This window comes from Monodon monoceros, unplaced genomic scaffold, assembly GCF_005190385.1.
Source record: "Monodon monoceros isolate NGI ecotype Baffin Bay Population unplaced genomic scaffold, NGI_Narwhal_1 Super_Scaffold_13, whole genome shotgun sequence".
NCBI classification, from domain to species: Eukaryota; Metazoa; Chordata; class Mammalia; order Artiodactyla; family Monodontidae; genus Monodon; species Monodon monoceros.
Window position 1 is genome coordinate 55,762,352 of NW_021703769.1, and position 22,201 is coordinate 55,784,552.

General features: G+C 50.0%; 1 protein-coding gene across 8 annotated transcripts; it reads left to right on the forward strand.

Annotated features, from left to right (window-relative positions):
• The first annotated feature begins 83 nt into the window (after nt 1-83).
• On the forward strand, nt 84-21,450 carry PMM2 (phosphomannomutase 2). Of its 8 annotated transcripts, none has more exons than XR_003793108.1 (9): nt 84-209; nt 5,064-5,175; nt 7,011-7,087; nt 7,768-7,859; nt 10,499-10,598; nt 10,710-10,785; nt 12,073-18,367; nt 18,560-18,682; nt 19,972-21,450. XR_003793108.1 is itself a non-coding variant. In XM_029220275.1 (8 exons), exons 1-8 carry the CDS (start codon nt 144-146, stop codon nt 20,071-20,073), a joined length of 741 nt encoding a protein of 246 aa, XP_029076108.1. In that variant the 5' UTR covers nt 84-143; the 3' UTR covers nt 20,074-21,450. The 8 variants fall into 8 exon arrangements, 2 of the variants coding, with proteins under 2 accessions (XP_029076108.1, XP_029076109.1); XR_003793109.1 differs by having other exon boundaries at nt 18,586-18,682; XR_003793105.1 differs by having other exon boundaries at nt 12,073-18,682.
• The last annotated feature ends 751 nt before the right edge of the window (nt 21,451-22,201 follow it).

The following is a 22,201-nucleotide window of genomic DNA, read 5'->3' on the forward strand; positions in this document are numbered from 1 at the left end:
ACAGCTAGCGCTATTCCGAGGCATTATGGGAGTGGATTCTCCTTCTCCCGGCGTGCCCTGCGGCAGGGGGGCTGGTCCCGGAAGTTCCGAGACGGATTCCAGGTGCCAGCGAATCCTGTAAGGTACGCGTGGAAACTGGGATCATGGCGGCGCACGGCCCAGCGCTCTGCCTCTTCGACGTGGACGGGACCCTGACGGCCCCGCGGCAGGTAAGCGGCGTCCGGCGGGCTGGCGGCAGCCGGTGCAGAGCCCCCTGCTGCTCCCAGACGGGGCTAAGGACCATCTATCTCCCCTGAAGGGACAGAACTCTACTCTGGGTTCCTGGAGGAATGAGATGGAAGCTCCCACCAGCTCTTCAAAACCTCAGGGTGCTCGAAGAGATGGGACAGGCCGGAAAACTCTAGAGAGGAAGAAACTTGGGTTGGAAAACGCAGTTCTGGACTCTTACCTCCAGCCCCGGATTTGAACCCCAGCTCTGCCCCTTAACCAGCTTGTGTGCCCTCCTCAGACCTATGACGTATGGTCTCTGCCTGTAGCCTGATGTGAAAGACATAGGTTTCCAGGTCAGACGGACCTGGTAGAGTCTCAGCTTTACCTCCTGACAACTGTGTGACCTTGAGCAAAGTCATTTAACCTCAGAGCCTCAGCATCTATGGCATTAAGTGGGGATATGACCTGTTGCATGTGGTGTTTGTGGGTGTCGAATGAAATCATATAACTTCATGAAAGTATCTTGCATACGGTAGACTGGGTTCAATAATATTCAGTTAATATCAGCGACCGCCACCACTCGCTTCTCCAGCCCTGCAGTGGAGTGGGGTGATGGAGGAGACCTGGATTGCTGCAGGCTGCCTGCTGAGAACCTCCTTGGACTCCTAGAAACTTCTCATTTCCAGATTTTGTTGCCGTAGGCACGGATATGTTTCAGTTAAGATTAACATTTGTGATCTTTGCCCACTCTGACCTCCCCCTTGCACAGATTAGTCACTGAACACCAGCCATTTGAACTTGAGACTTGGCCCAAGTAGCCTCACTGTCTTCAAGTTCTAGCTCTACCCTGCTTAGTTTGGGCCAGGTGAAAGCAGTGGTATGTGTGCTCCAGAATTCACAACGAATGTCTGTGACCTTAGCCGTCCCTATCATGTTACCTTTCTGAGCCACAGGTGCTATGTATCTAGTGATGATGCTCAATTGGAAGTTCTCCAGAGGCCCTTTTTGATTCTGAGATTCAGTGATCCATGCACACCTGTAGGTTGTTAATTAGCGCATAGTGGTCTGGAGCCAATGTCAGCAATTCATTGTTTGTAAAAGGCCAGATAGCAAATACGTTTGTGTTTGCCGACCATATGGTCTGTAGTAACTACTCGACTTTAATGCAAAAGCAACCATAGACCTTATGTAGACATAGTATAGCTGCGTTCCAGTAAAACTGCTCTCAATTTGGCCCATTGGCTGTAATGGCCTCGGATTTACATTCCAAGCCTTTTTACACAGTATCATTAGACCCTTTTAACCTTTCTCCCTCTTTCATCCCTGGTAGGATAGTTGTTATTTCCATTTTAAATAAGGAAACAGACTCAGTGGAACCATGACCTTGATTTCACACAAGAGCTCTGGTACAAGTCTCTGGGCCTCAGGGCATCGTTATTTGCTAAGTTTGCCATTTTCTGCTACCGCTCCAAGGTGGAGGCTGTTGTGTTACTAGGTGTGTCATTCAGGAACGTGCTTCTGATTCCCAGAAGGTACCAGGATATATAAGCATAAAGTATGAAATAGCAGCGAGACCAGGCAACCCTCAGTGTTCTCCCTTAAAACATTTGAAACGTGATATTCTTTGGCGAATGTAAATAAATTTTTACACTCAAAAAAAAAAATCTAATTTTAAAGAGAATTGTTTCGGGGCTTCCCTGGTGGCACAGTGGTTAAGAATCTGCCTGCCAGTGCAGGGGACATGGGTTCGAGCCCTGGTCCAGGAAGTTCCCACATGCCACGGAGCAACTAAGCCCGTGCGCCACAGCTGCTGAGCCCGTGTGCCGCAACTACTGAAGCCCGTGCGCCTAGAGCCCGTGCCCCGCAACAAGAGAAGCCACTGCAATGAGAAGCCCGCGCACCGCAATGAAGAGTAGCCCCGCTCGCCGCAACTAGACAGAGCCTGTGTGCAGCAACAAAGACACAACACAGCTAAAAAAATAAATTAAATAAATAAATTTCAAAAATAAAAAAAAATAGAATTGTTTCTATGTGCTGGGTGCTCAAGGTTAAAAAATAAAGCTATTTTAAAAATAAAAAATAACTATTTTAGCAACAGATCTGTTCATTGTACAACCTTTCCCTTCCTCAGTACTCGCATTCTCAAACATTGATAAGCACAAGACAATCCGAAAGCAATCAAACGGGTTATCTTTTCCTGCAGCTGCTGAAATAGTATATGACCTAAACAGGTAAAATCTAATTAGAGTGGAATCCAGAGCTTTGCACATTTTAGTGTTTTAGTAGAATTTTGCTGTTCTGAGTACTTTCCTAAGAAATGCCATTGCATCTAAAAGCAGTTGAGACTTAGAACCAGGATATAAACCTGGGTGAATTGTTTTCCAACTTCCTGTCATGAAAAATTTCAAACGTACACAATCGCTGGAAAAGTATAGTACCCAAAACATCCATATTCCCACCACTTAAATTCAACAGTGATATTAACTTTCTCTCTTTTTTTAATCTTTTCTGTGCCACTTCCTAAGCTGTAGTCATAATGGTACTTCACCCCTAAATGTTCGCACCTGCAGCTCTTGAGGACAAGGACATGTGTCGTAACCAAAGTACCGTCATCATACTTAAGGAAACTATCACCAATTCCCTAATATTATTTTATATCCTGGTCCAGGGGTCAGCAAACTTTTTTCTGTAAAAGCCAGATAGTAAATGGTTGAGGCTCGCAGGCCATATGGTCTCTGTCACAGCTACTCACATCTATAGTTGTGGCCACAGACACCTCGGAAATGAATGGATATATGGCTGTGTTCCAGTCACTCTACAAAAACAAGCAGCATGCTGGGTCTGGCCCACAGGCCCTATTTTCTAACTCTTCCTCTACTCCACTCAGTTTCCCTTAATTGTCCCAAAAAAGTCTTTTATAATTTTTTTTTAAAATTTTTCAGAAGGTGAACTTTTAACATTTTTTCACCTTAATTCCAAGCTTTTGGCTCTTTCTCTGTGCTTTATTTTGTCTGGGATGATTTAGAATTCCTTGAAATTATCAGCACAAGAGTTATTTAGAAACATTATGACAATTTGGCTGTGTGGTTATTTTGCTCCAAATCTCTCCTGCGGTGTGGGGTAGTTTAGATGCTCTACTGTGGTCACGAGCAGCTAGGTCTTATTTCCTGTCAAAAAGTATTTGCTGACATCTGGAAGCGAAAAGGTGTCTCTGACCAATGCAAGTTGCAGAGCACGTCTGATAGCTGGACAGCAACACCATTTAACTCATCAGTGTGCACAAGGGTCAAGAGAAAATAAATTGTGCCCTTAGGCTTCTGTTTGAAGGTGGAAGTATTGCGTTTGTGTTGCATTTTTAATATTTTGCAATCATGGGAATCTTCCCCACTTGCATTCTGACGTCGGCTCTGAGTAAAGCAGTTGTGGGGACTCTGGGACCCATTTTCACAATCACTGACTCAGAGGCCACTAGATTGTGTCTATTAGGTCAAGATTCCACCGGAAGATGTAGAAAAGATTGCACTCTGATGTAAGCCCTTCTGTACAATTTTATTTTATTAATCATATGCATGTATTACTCTAAAAAAATGTTTTTTAAGAAAAGGAGAAGGGCTTCCCTGGTAGCGCAGTGGTTGGGAGTCCGCCTGCCAATGCAGGGGACGCGGGTTCGTGCCCCAGTCCGGGAGGATTCCACGTGCCACGGAGCGGCTGGGCCCGTGAGCCATGGCCGCTGAGCCTGCACGTCCAGAGCCTGTGCTCCACAGCGGGAGAGGCCACAGCAGTGAGAGGCCCACGTACCAAAAAAAAAAAAAAAAAGAAAAGGAGAAGCTTGAATTCTGGATGTTTTTGTACTGAAGTTGAGTTAAGTGGGTTTTTTGTTTTTAATTTCTGGTAACTTTATTTGTGTAGATATTCCACGTAAGTGTACAATTAAGATTGCTAAAAGTAATGAAATAAAAGTTTAAAAACTTCATTGTGATTTGCTTGAACACAGGGATATCTTTTCATGTCAGTTTAAAATTTCTTTTGAATGGGCACACGGTTTGGAATTTAACTAGCATAAAATTATACCACTGAGACCACTATTTATTTTTTCTTTCCTTATTTATTTTGGCCGCCCCGGGTCTTAGTTGCCGCATGCGGACTCTTAGTTGCAGCATGCAGGATCCAATTCCCCGACCGGGGATGGAACCCAGGCCCCCTGCATTGGGAGCGCAGAGTCTTACCCGCTGGACCACCAGGGAAGTCTTGAGACCACTATTTATAGATAGAGCTTTTCTTTCAGGAGAGACTGAAAAATCTAGTCGTCTTACTCTAAGGCTGTTTGTTTGTTTATATAATTATAGTAAGTCAACTCTCAACTTCCTCTTTAATCTCATTATGTCATTTTGTTTTAATCAACTTAAATCCATAAATGGAGCACAGTGTGGCACTTGAAAGGACTGGGGTAGGTCTACATGCGTTATGGAAAAATCACAACTTAGTGCTGAGAAAGCAAGTCATTGCACAAGATGTGGGATGAGTCCACTTGTGTTTCAAAAAGCACCTATTTATGTATGTGCATATAGACAAGTGTATATATAAATGCACAGAAAAAAGGCTAGAGCAGTACAGAACAGCTGTTAATACATTTCTTGTGTGTTTTAAACTAGGTAAAAATAAGTAAAATTTAACAAGTTTTTTTCCGATAAAAAAGTTGATGTCCCAAAAGCACGACTAAATAGTGGGTCTTATCTGTAGACCTAGAAACCAAATTGGCAGTTATAAAAATAAGGGTTGTATCACTCTTGGGATTTTAGTCTCCCGATTACTTCATGGCTCTTGACTGTTGTGTTTTTCTTTTTGAAACGCAGAAAATTACCAAAGACATGGATTGCTTTCTACAAAAACTGAGGCAGAAGATCAAAGTTGGAGTCGTAGGCGGGTCGGACTTTGAGAAAGTACAGGAGCAACTGGGAAACGATGGTAAACTCCACATTGCTGGCTACGTTTTGGTAAAAGGTCAACTTCTCATGAGGACGTTGGGACCTGTTGCCATTTAGTATCACAGGAGCCCCGAGCCCTCATCCCCGTGTGGCAGGCTTCAGGCTTCCTGCTTCCTTGTTTGGGGAAACATTTTCTCTGCCTTTATTTTTCCTCTGTTTTTAGTCCTATAAATAAATTTCTGGAGTTGCTAGTGGGACAGTTGGTACTCGGATACATGGACAGATTCACCTAGAAAGATGGGTGTCTGTTTCTCGGCCTGCAGTCCTTCCTGTTGGTCCCCATTAACTGCCCTTCTGGCCTCAGTTCGGGCCCCATCTCCTGACGTCCTTCTCACCCAGGTGTTGAGGGGTGCTCCGGGTCTTCATGCCTCCCCCTGTTGCCGTATCGCAGTGTTCCCCAGAGTTCCCTAGTCGGGAGGCACCCAGGCTCCTCCCCACCTAGTGAACCAGAATCTCAAGCCCAGGACCCCAGGAAGGTGGAGACTCTTACGTGCCCCTTCACTGGAGATTCTGAAGGGCATGGGTCTGTAGGGCATGGGAATCATACTTTAGCAACTACCCTCGAAGAGAGTCTAGTGCTGTGGGTGTAGCACTCTGATTATTGGAAACTGTCTGGTTATGTTTGGCTTGAAGACTAGTGCTATGGATTATTCATCTCCATGGCCCCAGGGCCTCCAGGGTGCCTGGCCTATAAGAAATAGCAGGTAGAGAGAGAGATGGATTGAGCATTCTTTTTGGCACTGTTGACGTTTTGGGCCAGTAATTCTCTATGTCCTGTGCACTGTAGGATGTTTAGCGGCATCCCTGGCCTCTACTCACTTGATATCAGAAGTGCTGCCACACCCAGTGTGACAGCCAAAAATGTCTCCAGACACTGCCAAATGTCCCCAGGGGGCAAAATCACCCCCAGTTGAGAACCACTGTTCTAGATGTAATATCTTACAGTGCAAATCTGTGTGGGGTGTATTTATTGAACCAGTTACTGAAAGAGGGATCTGTGTAGTGCCTTTAAAACTCTCTGTTCTGGTTACACTTAATTTTCCTTGTAGGTGCTCTGTTTAGAAACGCTATAAACAACATAATGGGACACATTAAGACCCAGGGATCCTGTTACCTGGTCCTGATTGCCCTTTCTGCCTCTGGTCACGTAATTAACCACAGGCTCAGAGAGGTTTTGTCAGTGCAGCACAGCGTCTTACATTTCAGAGAGTAAGAATGGAAACTCCAGAATCAAAACAGTAGCGAGCCAGAAGAAAGTGGAAGACCCACCTGTATCAGAATCACCTGAGGAGCTCATTCAAATGGAGATGTGGGAGCCCCACCCAACACATAGTGCCTGGGAATCTGCATTTTGGCAAGCACCTAGAGTTTGAGGCTCCATTAAGATTTATGTGGGTGGTCTTCAAATGTGAATGAATATAAGAATCACCTGAAGAGCTTTAAAAAACAAAATCTGATTCTTAACCTGGCCTCTGCAGATTCTGATTCAGAAACCTTGGGAGCAGAGCCTGGAATTCTGCAGATTTTCATCACTGCCCCAGTGATGCAGATTCACAGTGGGGTTTGGGAGCCATCGTTGAGGTGCCCACCAAGTCTCCAATCTGCAGCCTAATTGTCATCTTTTAAATTTATAATGAAGAGCCTTTTTAAAAAAGTTTTTAAGGAGCTTTTTTTCCACCCTCCCAATCTGTTAAGATGAGATAGCCTTTCTCAGTCATTACTGGAGTTTAGCATTTTTATTGGCGATTAGTGTTAATCAAGAAATAGAAACACAGGGTCCAATTCATTGCGTTCTCAATTTTGTTTTGTTGGCAGTGGTTGAAAAATATGATTATGTGTTTCCAGAAAATGGCTTGGTAGCATACAAAGATGGGAAACTCTTGTGCAAACAGGTAGGTTTGCAAGTATCCAAACTACTCTGTACTACTAGTGAAATGTTTTCTAAAAAGGTATTTGATATTGAATGCCTCCAGGGAGTTATATCTGGGAGAAGAGTGGTAATGAATCTTCACCCTGTATTGTTTACATTTTGGATATTGAACCATGTGACTAGTACACATTCCAAATTGTTAACTACATTTTTATAATTGTTTTTCAAGGTTACTTAATCTAATATTTCTATTATGGTAGCGAAGACTAGGGCAAGTTGCCTTGCTGCAAGCATTTCTAAGAGGTACCGTGTAGGTCTTATTACCATTAAGGCCGTTCTGTTCAGATGTAAGAGGAAGCCAAAGTGGAACAAATATATTTTCTATCAGTGTCTGCAGATATTTTAATTGAATAAAAGGCAGCAGCAATAAACTCTTCGGGGCTTCCAGGAAGCACTTGAGAGATATGAATACAAAAATCTTGAGTAATGAGGCAGAAAATGGTTTTGACCGAGGCCCTTTCTGGTTTGCCTAATGTTTTCAACCAGAGAAAAAGGGAGAAAAGGAGAAAGGCAGTGGGGTGTGTCCCCACCACCGCTTGGTGACCCTCCAGCCACAGAGGCTGAAGACCTGGGTTTGCTGGAAAGCCATTTTGAAAAGGCCTCCCACTGTGTCAAGTTAACTCCAGTATTTTCTTTATCTAGAACATTCAAGGTCACCTGGGTGAGGCCCTAATCCAGGATTTAATCAACTACTGTCTGAGCTACATCGCGAAAATTAAACTCCCGAAGAAAAGGTGGGTTTGCTTTTAGCAAAGAAGCGCCACTGGAATATGGCGTGATGTCATCTGGTGGGTTGGAGCTAACTTAACTCCAAAGCCCGGTGCTTAGTAAGGGATCACTGGAAACCTTCTGTAAAGCCAGCGGTAGACCAATGATTACATAAATGATGGTGCATCCACGTGACGGAAGTTGAAAACTATATGCTTTCAAAGGCTATCAGTTAAGGCACATGCCTGTGAAACAGCAGTGTGGGAAAAGCAGCATCAGCCCAGGCCCCAGCTCAGGAGTCTCAAACCGGAGGCCCCCGGGCCAAATCCCATGCAAAGCCAAGTTCAGTTGGCCCCTGGTGTTCAGTAAAATCTGCATTAAGTGCTATCATTTAAAAGTCTGATTTCACACTTTAAAATACCTGGGTTTCCGGCTTCTGCAGCATCTGAAAACCCGGCAGCTCGATGCTCCCTCCTAGGTGGCAGCAGCCTGGCGGGCAGCGCTGCCCCCTCCCCATCCCCCAGTCTTTCACGGGCCACTTGTCTCATTTTTCTGGCCTCGGTAGGCATTTGATTCGGGAACCTACCTCTTGTTCTGAATACTGTTATCTCAATTCCCATTTTTAAATAATAACAACAGTAATGTGCACCCATGCCCACAGTTAAAAGACTGGCAGAAAACGGACCATATGCTAATGGTGGTTGTTTCTTGGTAATGAGATTTCAGGTGGTTTCTTTGAAATACTTTTCATCTTCTCGGTTTTCTGCACTTAATGTGTAACACCCTAATGATTAGAGGGTGAAACATTTCTTAAAGGGTGATTGAATTTCAAGACATGCTGGAGTTTCGAGAGTGCTCGAGACCTGTTTCCAGAATTTCCGAAACAGATACCCCTGCTCGGCACCTCCTCTCGGAGGGCAGGGGCTTCCTTTTTCACATCTGTCCCAGGAAGGGGGATGGATGAGACAGGAGGGACCCGAAGTCCATCTTTCTGGCAGCTGGGAGACGGCCCGTGAGGGTTCCTTATCCTGTGCTGTTGACTTTTACGTATATTAGAAATTCTCCGTTGTAGAAAGTGAACATATAACGTACCCCAGGTCATTTCAGTCTTTACTTTGGGCTGAGCATTGAGGGAGGATAAAAAAAGGATAAGATACACTCCTGTCCTCCAAAGAAGATGTCATCTAGTGAGAGGGCCCAGCGTGCAGAGCTGTGACTCCGAATTAGCCTGAGATACGCGGTGAATTCAGAAGGCAGAGCTGAGTTCCTCCTTGATCGGCGTTTACCCACATTGCTCGTGGGTCTAATGCTATGTCCCACACACGCCAGGCAAGTGTAGTAAGACGTCACATTGTCCAGGTCTTCAGGGGGGAAGTGAATGCTTGATCAACCGCCTTAGTCCTGGTTTTTAGAACAGAAGCCTTTCTACAGTGCATCAACCTCCCTCCCTGCCTTGGGCATGACCTCTTTTTCTGACAGTTTAGGACCCACAGGCCTAGTATCCCCCCTGGGAATGATCACCAGGGCCCCATACCCCAGTGTAGATGTAGAAGGTATAGGCGACAGGCTGGTCTGTACCGAGTCCAGGACAACCGGGACGGGGTGTTTGAAAAAGTGTCTTAGGTGCACATACGTTGTTGTATCGTTTGCCTCTTTTTCTGCAAGTTGAACACAGCAGAGGAAGGATCCAGTGATGGAGATACTGCTATTTTTACTTTACTTGCTTCCCAGTTTTTTAGATAAACTGGTACTTTTCATTTCAGGAGCCCCTTCAGGGGGGCTCAGAGCAAGTGCCATTAGCCCCTTTCTGAGCTCAGAGCACAGCGGTGCCCAGGGTCCCTGGTAAGTGGCGGCATTGGCGTGGAATCTGGTCCCAGCCCCACGCCTGGCGTGTGTCCTTGAAGTATTATTACTGAGGCTCACCTGGGGATCCTCAGCAGCTTTTCCTGTGTTGTTTTTCTTGGTAAAAATCAGCATTTCACTAGGTCACTTGCAAAGGTTTCTGGGACATATATTTTCAAATTCCTCAGGGAACTTGAAGAGCTAGTAATCATTTTCATAGCTCTTTGTTAACTATAACATTCTCTGTCAAGAGCAGCACCGTCCAGCAGAAATGTAATATGAGCCACATGTGCCGTTTTTTCCGCTTTCTGTGGCCATGTTTAAAAAAAAAAACAACGGAAAGGAATAGGTGAAATTGATTTTAATATGTTTTATTTAACTGACTATATCCAAACTATAGTCATTTCAGATATAGTCAGTATAAAGCATTGTCAATGATGGTTACACTCCTTTTTCATACAAAATCTGTGAACTCTGATCTCAGGTCAGATCAGCCACAGTTTTCAGGGCTCTCTAGCCACGTGAGGCTCGTGGCCGCCACATGGCCCAGCACAGCACCACCAAAGACTGATCACACCCGCCTCTGCCATCGGAATCGCCCCACTTTTTTTTTTTTTTTTTGACCACGCCTCGGCATGCGGGATCTTAATGCCCCGACTAGGGATTGAACCCATGCCCCCTGCAGTGGAAGTGCGGAGTCTTAGCCACTGGACCGCCAGGGACGTCCCTGGAATTGGCCCGCTTTTTAGCCTGTCTGTCCATCTGTTGTGTTGCTCAAATAAATGATGTATCTCTGGGACCTCCGTCCCCTTTTCCTCCCCAGGGGTACTTTCATCGAATTCCGAAATGGGATGTTGAATGTGTCCCCCGTCGGAAGAAGCTGCAGCCAAGAAGAACGCATTGAGTTCTACGAGCTGGATCAAGTGAGTCTTTATGAAATAGCCGGGGTGTATGGACGTGTGGTGTGCATCTCTGCGGCCAAGAAAGTGTGCTTCTAATGCAGTGGACTATCGGTATCTTTTTGTTTTCCTCAGAAAGAAAGTATAAGACAGAAATTCGTGGAGGATCTGCGGAGAGAGTTTGCAGGGAAAGGCCTCACGTTTTCCATAGGTATCACGCATTCAAGCGGGCTTCAGGCTCTGTCTGGGAGCTGTTTGCTGGGAGGTGGTTGTGGGCCGGTGTGCTCTTGAACTTGGACGGTGACGAGTTTGCAGCTGGGCCGTCCGTGGCAGGAAACTGCCCTCCTGCCTGATCAGTGCTAGCCGAGACTCAGGTTAGGAGATGACTTCCACGCTGCTGGGTTTGGTTCTAAATCCTCGGCCAGCAGGATTTTTCCTGCCTGCACTTCTAGTCAAAAATAAGATTGCTTAATGAAGAGTGAGAACTTATCCCCACACCTTTGGGCAGAAGACAGCTAGCTCGTGGGTGACTGTAGGAGAGAGGTGGGACAGGGCCTCTTAGATCAAGTAGACTGAATGTGTTCTGGAATCCTGTGATGTTCAAATGGCAAGGAACCTTCGAAGTCACTTGGGCTGGTTTTACAAATCAAGAAGCCGAGGCCTAGAAAGGGGAAGGCACTTGTCTAGGTTCACGAAATTTCTGTTCATAGTGACAGGCCAGCACGCGGCCGTTTCCAGTGTCTGATGCAGAGCTCTTCCTGCACCGCTGATGTCTCTGCCTCGCTTTTTGGTGGAATATGCCTGTCAAATGCTTTAAACAGGCCGATTTCTGCTGTCAGTGCTGACAAGCCATACTTACAGCCCTCTCGTTTCACCGGCTCAAATAAGCGTACGCTTGCCAGAAAACTGGAATTGCAGAGGGCCTCTGTGTAAAAGATGAATGGGTGGCTTGTTAAGTATCCTTGAACTGTGAGATGAACATCTTCCCTGACACAGCTCTGAAAGGGTTTTTGTTGCCCAAGAAAGCTGCCTGGCAATCCCCGTCCGTGGGATTTTCATTTTCCTGCACAACGAGCTGGATGCATCCCGCTCCCAGGCCTCTCCGCCTAGCACACAGTGCAGCTCCAGGGGAGCACGGCTGAAGAAAGCTGTTCGCAGCTCTTTCACCGGCCTGCTTTGGGCTTCGTTTAAGCGCGCTCTGCAGACCGCTCGGGTGCAAAGCCATTGTGGGTCTCACTCTGAATCAGCACTCTGTGTCTCTTTTTTAGACTTTAGATTTTTAGGTTTTAGGTGAAATCACGATGGAGAAAAAAAAAGTCATGCAAGAATTGATTTCTAGAACCTACCCGTAAAGTATTGTAATTAGCAAACTGAGGTAATAAAAATCAACCTTGGCACTCCAGTTGCCGACAAGATCAAAGGGCATATTTTCTTTCAGTGACATATCATTAGCCTCCTTTTCACCTTTAGCTTGTGTGTCTCCCTCCCCGCTCGGCAGGAGGTCAGATCAGCTTTGATGTCTTCCCTGATGGATGGGACAAGAGGTATTGCCTGGGACATGTGGAAAAGGATGGCTATGAGACCATTTATTTCTTTGGTGACAAAACCATGCCAGTAAGTATGGAAGTGTTTTTGCAGTTTCATTGTTCAATTTGGGTTTGAAGAGGGGGAAAGCGGACAGATGGGCTTTTCTGCCCCCAGCCACACTTCACCTGGCAGCCCAGCTCAAACTGAGTAATGGCTTCTGTCCTATGAGAGGGGGGTGATGGAGCTCCCTCTTCTCTGCGCTCAGACACCCGACACCTCTGAAGGCAAGGATGGAGCCTTTCAGTTTGGCTTTGAGTTAAGTGTCACCCACCTCGAGCACCTTCCGGAATGAGACCCAGTGCTGTCATCAGATCCTCTTTGTGTTTCAAAGCCCTTGCAGTTTTTGTTTCATGTTTCCGCCGTGTTTTTTCCCCAGGGGCGTTCATTTAGGTTGCGCACTAGGAGTCCTAAATGGTAGGAGGACCAAGAGTCTCGTGAGTCTGGAATTCAGGAGAGATGAGAGATGGGGGGTCAGGCCTGGGCATCACATCACAGGAGGCTGTCCCGGGGGGGCTGTCGGAAATCCCAAGTCCGGGACCAAATCTAAACTGGGGAATGATGGGAATTCCCTGGCGGTCTAGTGGTTAGGACTCGGCGCTTTCACTGCCAAGGGCACAGGTTCAGTCCCTGGTCGGGGAACTAAGATACCTCAAGCTTCTCAGCGCGGCCAAAATAATAAACTGGGGACTGAGAGCAGAGCCAGGTGTTGAGAGGCCAGCAGGAGGAATTTCCCCAGAGCCACCGAGGTAGCAGGCGAGGCTCTCCTTAGGACAGGTGGGTCCCCAAGGGGCTGGATGGAGGGGCTCTGTCGCCATCGAGGCCCAGAGGAGGCTCAGCCCCCAATGGTCACTGCCCAGCCCGGGGCCGCCTCCCTTTACCTTCCTCTTGCACCCCCCGTGCCTCTCTGCTTCCCTCTCACGGGCCACCCAGTGGTGGTAGCTACCTTGCCATCAGGCTCCTGTCTCAGGCTTTGTGGCTGTACTGCAGCAGCAGAAAGGCTGCATGGATGGAGTTTTTAATCCCTCCAACCCCCGGTCCACCCAAAATGCGTGCTGTTTTGCTAAGGTCTCTCCTCTGTGGACCTGCCTTTTTCAGTAAGATCTCAACGTGCTAGTCTTCCAGCGTGAAAGGGGCTTCTGGATGGTATAGTCTCATGTCCTGCTTTCCAGATTATAAAACTGGGGGAATTCCCTGGCCATCCAGTGGTCAGGACTCCACGCTTCCGCTGCAGGGGGCCACAGGTTCAATCCCTGGTCGAGGAACTAGGATCCCACGAGCCGCCCTCGCCGGTCCCCCGTCTTCCCCCCCCCCATCCTCCCGGCTTTGGGCTGATTCCTGCAGGCTGAGAAGACAGCCCTTCAGAGGGGCTGAGGCAGGTTGTTCTGTGATGATGACACCTCAGCTGGGACTTTGCAGGATGGAATGCAGGTCTTGAGATAATCAGAAAACAGCATCTTTGGGGAATTCTTCATTTGGGAATTAGAGAGTTTTCTGTTTAACCACTGCATTACCACACGTCAGTTTTTGTTCTTTTTTAATCTTACCTACTTTTAAAAAATGGATACTATCGAAGGGAGGTTCCTCCCCATTCTTAATTAATAGGTATTCATTGTAGAAAATTAGAAAAAGCATGAAGAAGAAAGGAAAAGTCACTTGTAAATCACAGCTGACATGCCTCTCAGCCTCTTTGCAATGTATATGACCCCAAATGTGGGACACGGTGTGTTCACTGGTTTCTGCTTTTGTTCTCTTAACATATTTCGTTCCCCCCACATCGGGGAATGTTCTTTGAAACAAGCTTTTAATGGCCGTATAACATTCTAGCATTTAGGCACAGATTATTTACCCATTTCCCTAGCAGAGGCCCTTTGGGTTTGTGGCTCTTTGTTGTCGTCACGAGCACTGTAGTAAACGCTCTTGCATCATTCTTTGCCCTCCTCTCTGATCTTTTTTATCAGTGGTTTCCTGGAGATGGGAGTTAGCAGTCCAGCCATCTAAATCTTTTAACAGCCTGAGGCACTGAGCAATCCAAATACTAGCTTTAAGTTTCTTTTCGTATTCAGTGATAGATATTTGGAAAGCTGTTTTCTTTCTTTGCGCCAAGGCAAAATGTTTTTGCCGGCTCCTAGGGAGACAGCATCTGAGCTAAGCGCTGTCAGTAAAAAGCCCTTTCCCTGCCAAGCTCAGGCTTAGACGCCTGCCCGGCAGCTCGGCCGGAGCCTGATGTTGCACCGAGTCCCCCATGTCTTCCCCGGCCCCCGCCCTGAGCACCTCCAGAGAGCAGAGGGAAGAGGGAAGAGGCTGCCCCTGATTCTTCTGAATCCTCCTTAGTCCTGGAAACTCCCTCATCCGTCCCGGCAGCCACAACAGGCAGCTTACAGGCCCTGGGCCCGGCCTTTGGTGGGAGTAGCGGGTGGGGGTGGGGGGGCCCGGTTTGCCGCGGGGAGGGAGATGGCCAGCGCCTGGGAAGATGCACCCAGGCTGCTCTGCCTGGCTCTCCAGGAGGCTGCGCCTGCCAGCTCAGCCCCAGCCTTGCCGAATTCCCAGGCAGCAGTGCCTCTGCTTGTTTAATGCTTCTTGTAAAAAACATCTGGACTTGAAGTCGGGGCGACGTGAAAACCCACTGGAACACTTGGTGAGCATTACCCACTGATGGGTGTGACTCCGCAGTTCCACTTTGGTTAATTCGGCTCTCAGTTCACTCCTACCTGTGTAGAAAGGGCTACAGAGAGGGGCACGCCAGAAACAACTCCGCCCTTCGCAGGAGATGGAGAAATAAACGGGGGTCCAGCCACACAGCGGAATGCCAGGTAGCATAAGCACAGCTGGTGTGGAGCAGTGCTGGTAAGAGGCTCCATTTTTGTGTAAACACAGAGAAATCATCTCTCTTTGTGTCTGCTTGTAAGTGCACACGGGGGGTCTGAAAGGGTACCCCCAAAATTACAGAGTTACCGTGGGGGTGGGACGAGGATGGGAGAGACTTACCGCTGTGACAAGACCCTGTTTTTAAATTTTTGAGCTGCATGAAGGTGCTGTCTATTGAAAAGTAAAACTTAAAAATGTCAAATTGAAAAGAGGAAGGGAACGAAGCTTTTCAAGTGCTTCCTCAGCGTCACCCCTGAGCAGGACACTTCCACGCTGCCACCAGCCCGGGGAGGCGGGGAATGCGGGGGCCCCGCAGAGGGCCAGCTGCTCGCTGAGTGCGGTCTGGAAGCCCATGCCCTTTTTATTCTCCCCTCTCACTTCCAAAACACTAAGGCTGCTCATCCTTTACAGTCAGCATGAGGTGGTAGGCTTGGAAACCCATAGCACCGAAGTCGGCCCCCCAAAAGCCCGGCGCAGTGACCACACGTGAGTCTGTCTAAGCCTCAGTGCCCTGGGCGGTCCAGGGGGTTGTGGGTCAGCTTCCAAAGGACCGAACAAAGTGAGAGGTCTTGAAGGGAAGGCAGTTGGGGACGTGCCTCTTTCCCAGCGGCGGGCCTGCCTGGCCTGCATCCAGAGGCCCCTGCTTTTAAGGAAGTTGTGATAAGGCTCACCTAGTACTGAGGTTGCTCTGTGAGATTGGGGGCCTGCGGGATGGGTGACAGGTTGCCCTTCTGAGTGGTACCCAGCGACCCGTGAGATTCTGTTAGGCCTTTGGCCGGGGCCTGGGCTTCCTCGGCGTGCCTGGCATCTCCCGGCATCTCCTGGCATCCCCAGGGCTCCCAAGGCTCCTTAGGGCTAACAAAAGTGCAGAATGTGTCCTTGGGACAGACTTACCTGACTGTTTGTTTCTGTGGCAGAATCTGAGACCCAGGTCTTGTGTGGCTGGTGGCAGGCTTAGGTTAGCGTGGTGAGGGGGTCGCTTGTTCCTGGAGGGACCCAGGGCAAATCGCCACTCCTTGTGGTCTGAGCCTCCTGGAGGAGGATGGACCAGATTAGAGGTTCTCAACCCTGCTGAGAACCCCGGGCCCCCTTCGGGAGGACAGGAAGCCGGATGCTGTGCAGGGGAACCATGGGTCCCTTGTGTCCACTGGGGGCCTGCCTTCCTTCCGGACCCCAGAATTGGTGGCCTCGTTGGTCCAGAGAACAGGACGGTGGACCAGCCCCACCCCAAGGCAGGAGCATCCCTCACCCCAACGCTCCTGCTCAGGGAGACCCAGGCTTCGGGCCCCCAGGGCTCACTGGTGTCCACAGCATCATCTCCCCGATGTGCTCCCGTGCCAGGGCCCCTCACGCGTCTCTGAACCCCGCTTTACGGATGAGGGGAGCTGTGCCGGAGCCATCACCAGACCCTAAGGGGCAGTCACCCAGGGGCGTCAGCCCCACCCCTAGCCTGGTCATCACTGGATTCTGAGCTGCTGGTCCTCAGCCCTGGAGGCACATTGGAGTCACCTGATCGCTTTCAAAACCTCATGACCCTGGGGCCAGGCTGTTTTTGACCATAGCTGTTTACTTCTTTCTAGGAAAAAAAATCACAGTTATCTAAGGGCATTCATTTTTAAACGTGAAAGTTGTTTGAGGTGGTTTTCATCCACAGCTAATTCTGACATACTGGGAGACCAGCGCACACCGTAGTCATCAGGTCCCCAGCCTCCTGCATGAGCCCTGGGCACCCAGCTCTCCTGTGGCCAGAGACACCCAGGCACGGGCGCTCTTAGTGCATCCTGGGCCTTTGGCCCCCATGTCTCTTGTTCTTTCCCAGTTTTATTGATGTATTTTTAAAGCTCCTGCAGTGACTGTCACTTGCAGCCAGGGGAGAACCCCTGCTCTGGGATCTTTGAAGGCTGAGCCTTTGTCTTGGTGGCCTTTGTACCCATAATGGATAGAAATTGGCTAAGTGCTTATTGAACTACCCGAGATAAACGTCCATGTGCAGCTAGAGAGCTTGCCTGTGCCGCGGGCAGGTATCCACACAGCAGAGACCCCCTGGGAGTTGTGTCTGGAGCAGGGCACGCAGCCGGCGGCGGCCAGGGACACTGATGCAAGAAAATCAGCTTGCGCTGCGACCCTCCTCCCGTCGGCCCAGACCTTGGCCTTGTAGGGATTAAACATTAATGGGCAGCCTGCGCTGATCCGGGGCCTCTACTTTGGGCCTGCCAGGTACACCTTAACGGAAACATGATCACTTACTCATCCCTTCGCCTCTTCCCTCCCTCCGTCTCCTCCCAGGAAACAGGAGCTTTGTTTTGGAGCTTGTGGGTGGCTGAGCCTGCCCAGCAGGAATCCAGTAACCTTTGGTGCACATGCAAATCCAGTTTTGAAGTTTCCTATTCACTGTAGCCTTATTTTTCTAGTGGGTGGCACTCACTAGCTTGGTGGTTTGGTTCTGCTTCTCCCGACCTCACTCCGAGTCTGGTTTGCAAGGTCTGTGCAGCCCCAGGAGGGAGCCCGCCCGCTCTGAGGCCAGTTGCCCTGCGGGAGATGGGGGCAGTGCGGGCAGTGCAGCTTTGCTGCCCTCTGAGAGCAGCGGGCCCCACCGGGCTGCAGGAGGTTTCTCCTTCCCGGGTGATCGGAATCTCTGGACCTGGCTTTGGTACGAATCAGTGGCTTACAAGGCAGCAGGGCTCAGCCTCCTTCCACGGACAGCTCCCCGCCGTCGCCACCAGCAGGCCCTCTGTCAGGTGAGGCATCTCTTGGGCACCTGGGACACCCTCTCCAGGTTGGGGCAGGCGTGGCATCTGTGAGCCTTGCTGCTCCAGAGGTCCTGCTCCCCAGAGAGTGGCTTCTGTCTGCCTTGCACCCTGGCTGGGGGCTGGAGCCTCCTGACTCTCCTCTGCTTCCGCTTTTGAGTCCTCATCCCCCATCCATTCTCCAGAAAGTTCCTCTTGTGAAGTGAACCTGATGGTGTGAAGCCTGGCTCCTGGCTTTCTGGAGGCTTCACATAAAATCCCAAGTCCTCATCTCGACCTGCGAGGCCTCACGGCCTGGCCCCTCCCCGGCAGGCTGTAGCCCAGCAGGCTCTAGCCTGGCTGGCAGCCTTTCCCGGATGGGCAGTCACAGGGCTTGTCCCTTCTCTTCCTTCAGGCCTCTGCTCAAAGGCGTCTCCCCTGTCACCCTGGTCCCCTCCCCTTATTCTTTGCAGATGCCGGCAAAGCATCCACAGAGCTGTTTATGTCCATCTTAAATGTAAGCTTGGAAGGCAGCCCTTAGGTGGACGTCATTTGTTTGGCACTGTATCTCCAGCTTCTGAGACCATGCCTGGAGGGTAGTGAGCGCTGCGCAAGGTTTGTTGGGTTAATCCGTGAAGACTAACCCCTCCCTCCAGGGTCAGTGAGTGACACTGGAGTGAAAGTGTCCCCAGGTGGGTGCTGGGTTTTTCTGAATAGAGCAGGAGTTCTTTCTTGCTTGGTTAGGTGCTCTGTGCTGGTTTCCCCACACCGGGCCGTTCCTAAGAGAAAGCTTTTTTTTGTCGTAAGAATTGTCTTCACGTGTACTTGTTCAGGAGATGCTGGCCATGAACTGGGGGCCAGCTGAGTGACCAGAGCCCCTTCACAGGACATAAATTCGTGAGGCCCGCGCAAGGCTTGGCAGGCTTCTGGGTAAGAACATTCCCCAGTGTGGCTCCAAGATCATGGCCTCCCAACATGGCTCCACCCAGCGCGCCTCGGGCCCAGGCAGTAGTCCCTCATGAGGTCTATGAACTTCACCTTCTCCTAGGGAAGCCGTCTGCTTGGGGGTGGGTGGTTCTTACAAAGATGAGAGCAGCCATAATTTCAGGTGTCAGTTGTTTAAAAGGATGTCATTTTCGTACAGAACCGTTTTCTCCATACTGGCTTCATGCTCTGTGTTTTATGAAAAAATCCATTTTCTCTGCAGTGATTTTCATCACATTATAAACTAATTGATTTTTTTTTCAAGATTTTGCGTTAGACTGCTTATCCAATGTTATGAGGAAAATACAGGAAATTCCATGAGAAGCTGAGCAGGGGTTTTCCTGCAGGGCTGTGGGTTGTGGAAGCAGCATTCCCCTGAGATGGGCGGGACTGGGGAAGGGGCTACAGCACAGACTAGGTGATCCACAGTCACAGGACCCCCTGCACCCAGCATGCCTGGCCCCTTCCAGACTGGGCCTCAACTCCTAGGGGCTCACCAGGGGGAAGGAAGCATGAAAATGCTAGGAAGCGGTGCTGGCTGCGTGCTGGGGCTGCCCCAGGATTGCACGTCCACCAATGGCCTCGGTGCTTTGGGCGAAGTTCCACCACGATCCCCATTTCACAGATGTGGAGCTGCCCACATACCCCCTCACCGGTGCTACACCAGGATCTGAGCCCAGGCCACCAGGCTGAGACTCCAGCCACATGGGCCTATTTAAACTTCAGTGAATCAGACTCAGTCCCTCTGTCACAGGCCTCACGTGTGGCCTCCGTCGGCTCAGAGGTGGACCATGTCCATCGTCACAGAAAGTCTCAAGGGCAGTGCTGCTCTGGACTGCCTGCCCTCCTACAGTCCCCCATGACCTGTTAGGAAAGTTTGGATGCGGTTAAAACATATGGATGGCGGTGAGAATTCTGCTTTCTTGATAGAAAAATAAGCCTTAGACAGATCTTCACGGGAACATCGTGATTTTTTTCACAGGCATAATTGCATGTTCCAAAGCTAAACTGCAGTTCAAGGGAAGGTGAAAAACCCTTTTTTGGTACGACAGTACCCTTGTTGTTTCTCTCCTGGGGGCTAAGAAAAGGTGCCTGAAGAGATGCTCCCCACCTGGTAAAATCGCAGGGTCCTCATTTCTGGTCCTATTTCTCTGGTAGCCCCAGGCCCCTGGGTGGCAACAGCCTTGGCCCAGGAGGAGCCAGGTGGTGCCTGCAACTGCGCCGTGTCTTCACAGGGCGGGAACGACCACGAGATCTTCACAGACCCGAGGACGGTGGGCTACACCGTGACGGCGCCCGAGGACACACGCAGGATCTGTGAGGAGCTCTTCTGCTGACCATCCCTCTCCCCGTGGGAGGGGCGTCCCACCACGCCCACCCCCAGCCCACTGTACAGTTGTCACTCGGGTCCTCACTCAGCAGGGAAATGGCCCTCCGCCTCCAGTGCTAGAAGCAGCCAGAAGGAAGAAGAAAAGGCTTGTCAAGAATGGTTCAGAGGACTGTCTCCAACAGAGGGTTTTGTCCCCACCCCGAGTCTCAGGACCCCCAGCCCTGCCCTGATGCGTGCGATCACAGCACACCTGGGGGTTTGTTTTAAACTTTCCCATCATTCTAGAATGACACAGGAAGAACGAGTGTGCCTGGACCGCCCCTCTTTCCTCATGGGTCTTGTGGGAAACGTAACAGATACTCACATTGGGACCCTCTGCATCAGTACCAGGAGGGGGGCTTTGGTGATGAGAAAGAAAGGACAAGATGCTTACGATGATATGACCCTGGGGCACGGTTAAAAACACTTCCAGAAATGAAGCTCCCCCGTGAAAGCGCTGGCCGAGTGACCACTGACCCCAGGGACTTTGCACCTAGCTGGCCCAGGAAGCAGGGGTAGCTCTGTATCCACTACACTTTGAAGAGCCCGCTGGTTTCCTAGCCATTGGGACAGAGGCAGTGGAACCAACAACCCCGCCGAGAACTGGCACATGGCCCTCCCGGGACGCAGCTCCAAGCCCAGGCCCAGAGACTAACTGAGGCGGTCACACTACACCCAAAGAACCTCCTCCTGCTGTCCCCAGGGCCTGTTTGCCCTAGTTCGTCAGGGATCAGGGGAGAGCCTGAACTACCAGATTTGGAGCTGTACCGTTTCTCTGCCGATGTTTGAATAAGCCCATCCACCCATTCCCTCGGAGCTGCTGTGGTCAGGTCTGCAACCCTCACTCCTCCCTCCCGCCTTCTGCAAGTTCCTTGTATAATTGGAAGGCAGCTCGGAGCCTCGTCCACAACACAGAACACGGAAGAGAGCTTTCCAAGAAAACGGTTCCTGTGTGCTTTTGAGCATCTTCCTCCACAGGCCAGTGCCGGGGCCGGCGTCAGTCCAGGCATGGCCTCTGCTGGGGGCTTGCAGACCTGAATCTGAAGTGGGGATTACAGAGGTGCTCTGAGCAGCCCACCTTTCTGCCCCCACCAGGTACCTTCATCACAGAGGAACCTGGTTCCCCCCAACCCTCCCCCAGACCGGCTTGTCTCAGCTCAGGATCAGCGCCAGGCTGCGAGGTCAGCCCCCTCACCTGCCCAGGGCCACACACTGGGGTGACGGTTCTCACTGGTTCCCAGGACTGTGCCGTCCTGTGGCATCCTTCCTGGCTGAATTTTACACAATACTGTAATGATCTTTCAAAATGAAGAGTAGCAAATTAAAGTGATTTTATTGTTTCCTATTTTTCTTTCTGATTACTGTTTTCTCCTCGAGTTAAGTGAGTTGGTATCTTCTCAGATTCTGGGGGAAGAGCTCAGCCCTCTTGGACCTGAGGGGCCACTCGTTGCGACGCTGACGTTCCCACGACGTTGGGGGTTGCACTTTCCAACTGGCATCGACCCACCCTCCAGGCTTTTCTGCCCACTGGGTAAGGATCCAGTATTCCGTAGAAGTTTCCTTATATATCAAAACGAGACAACTGAGTCTTACTCAGACTTGTCCCAACTTTCATGAGGTGAAGGGTGCACTGTTTCTCCGCCCTGCACAGGGCTGCCCTGGGTAGGTACCCCGAGGCCATCAGGCTGGGCCCCCTCCCCTACACTGTCACAATTCCCTCAACCTGCCTCCCCACCTCCAAAGACTTCAGACTTTGCGCCATCCTTCCCCTGCTGCGGTGGTCTTATCCTGGTCCAAGCTCCCCGGCCATGTATCCCACCTCTTCTCTCTTTAGGTGTTCCCCAGCACCTGCCCCGCTCCCTGAGGGCCTCCGCAGCTGGGCTCCGTGGTGGGGACGTCAGGTAATAGTAGGTAAGTAACATGCAGGCAGCAGTGGCTGATGCCTTCCACGTGCTCGCAAAGCAGCAGCTTCTGTCGTTGGCAGGGAAGAGCCGGCTGCCAGGTCAGATCCTGGTTCAGCTGCTGCAGACTGGCTGTGTGATGGAGGACGAGTTCACCCCAGCCTCAGTTTGCTCATCTGTCGAATGGGATTATAG

Excerpts from the sequence above, each read along its gene's own strand:
- PMM2 (XM_029220275.1), top strand. The coding sequence starts at position 144 with ATGGCGGCGCACGGCCCAGCGCTCTGCCTCTTCGACGTGGACGGGACC. Across the intron at positions 210-5,063 it reads CCCTGACGGCCCCGCGGCAG|AAAATTACCAAAGACATGGA; the intron begins GTAAGCGGCGTC and ends TTTGAAACGCAG. Across the intron at positions 12,189-19,971 it reads TTGGTGACAAAACCATGCCA|GGCGGGAACGACCACGAGAT; the intron begins GTAAGTATGGAA and ends GTGTCTTCACAG.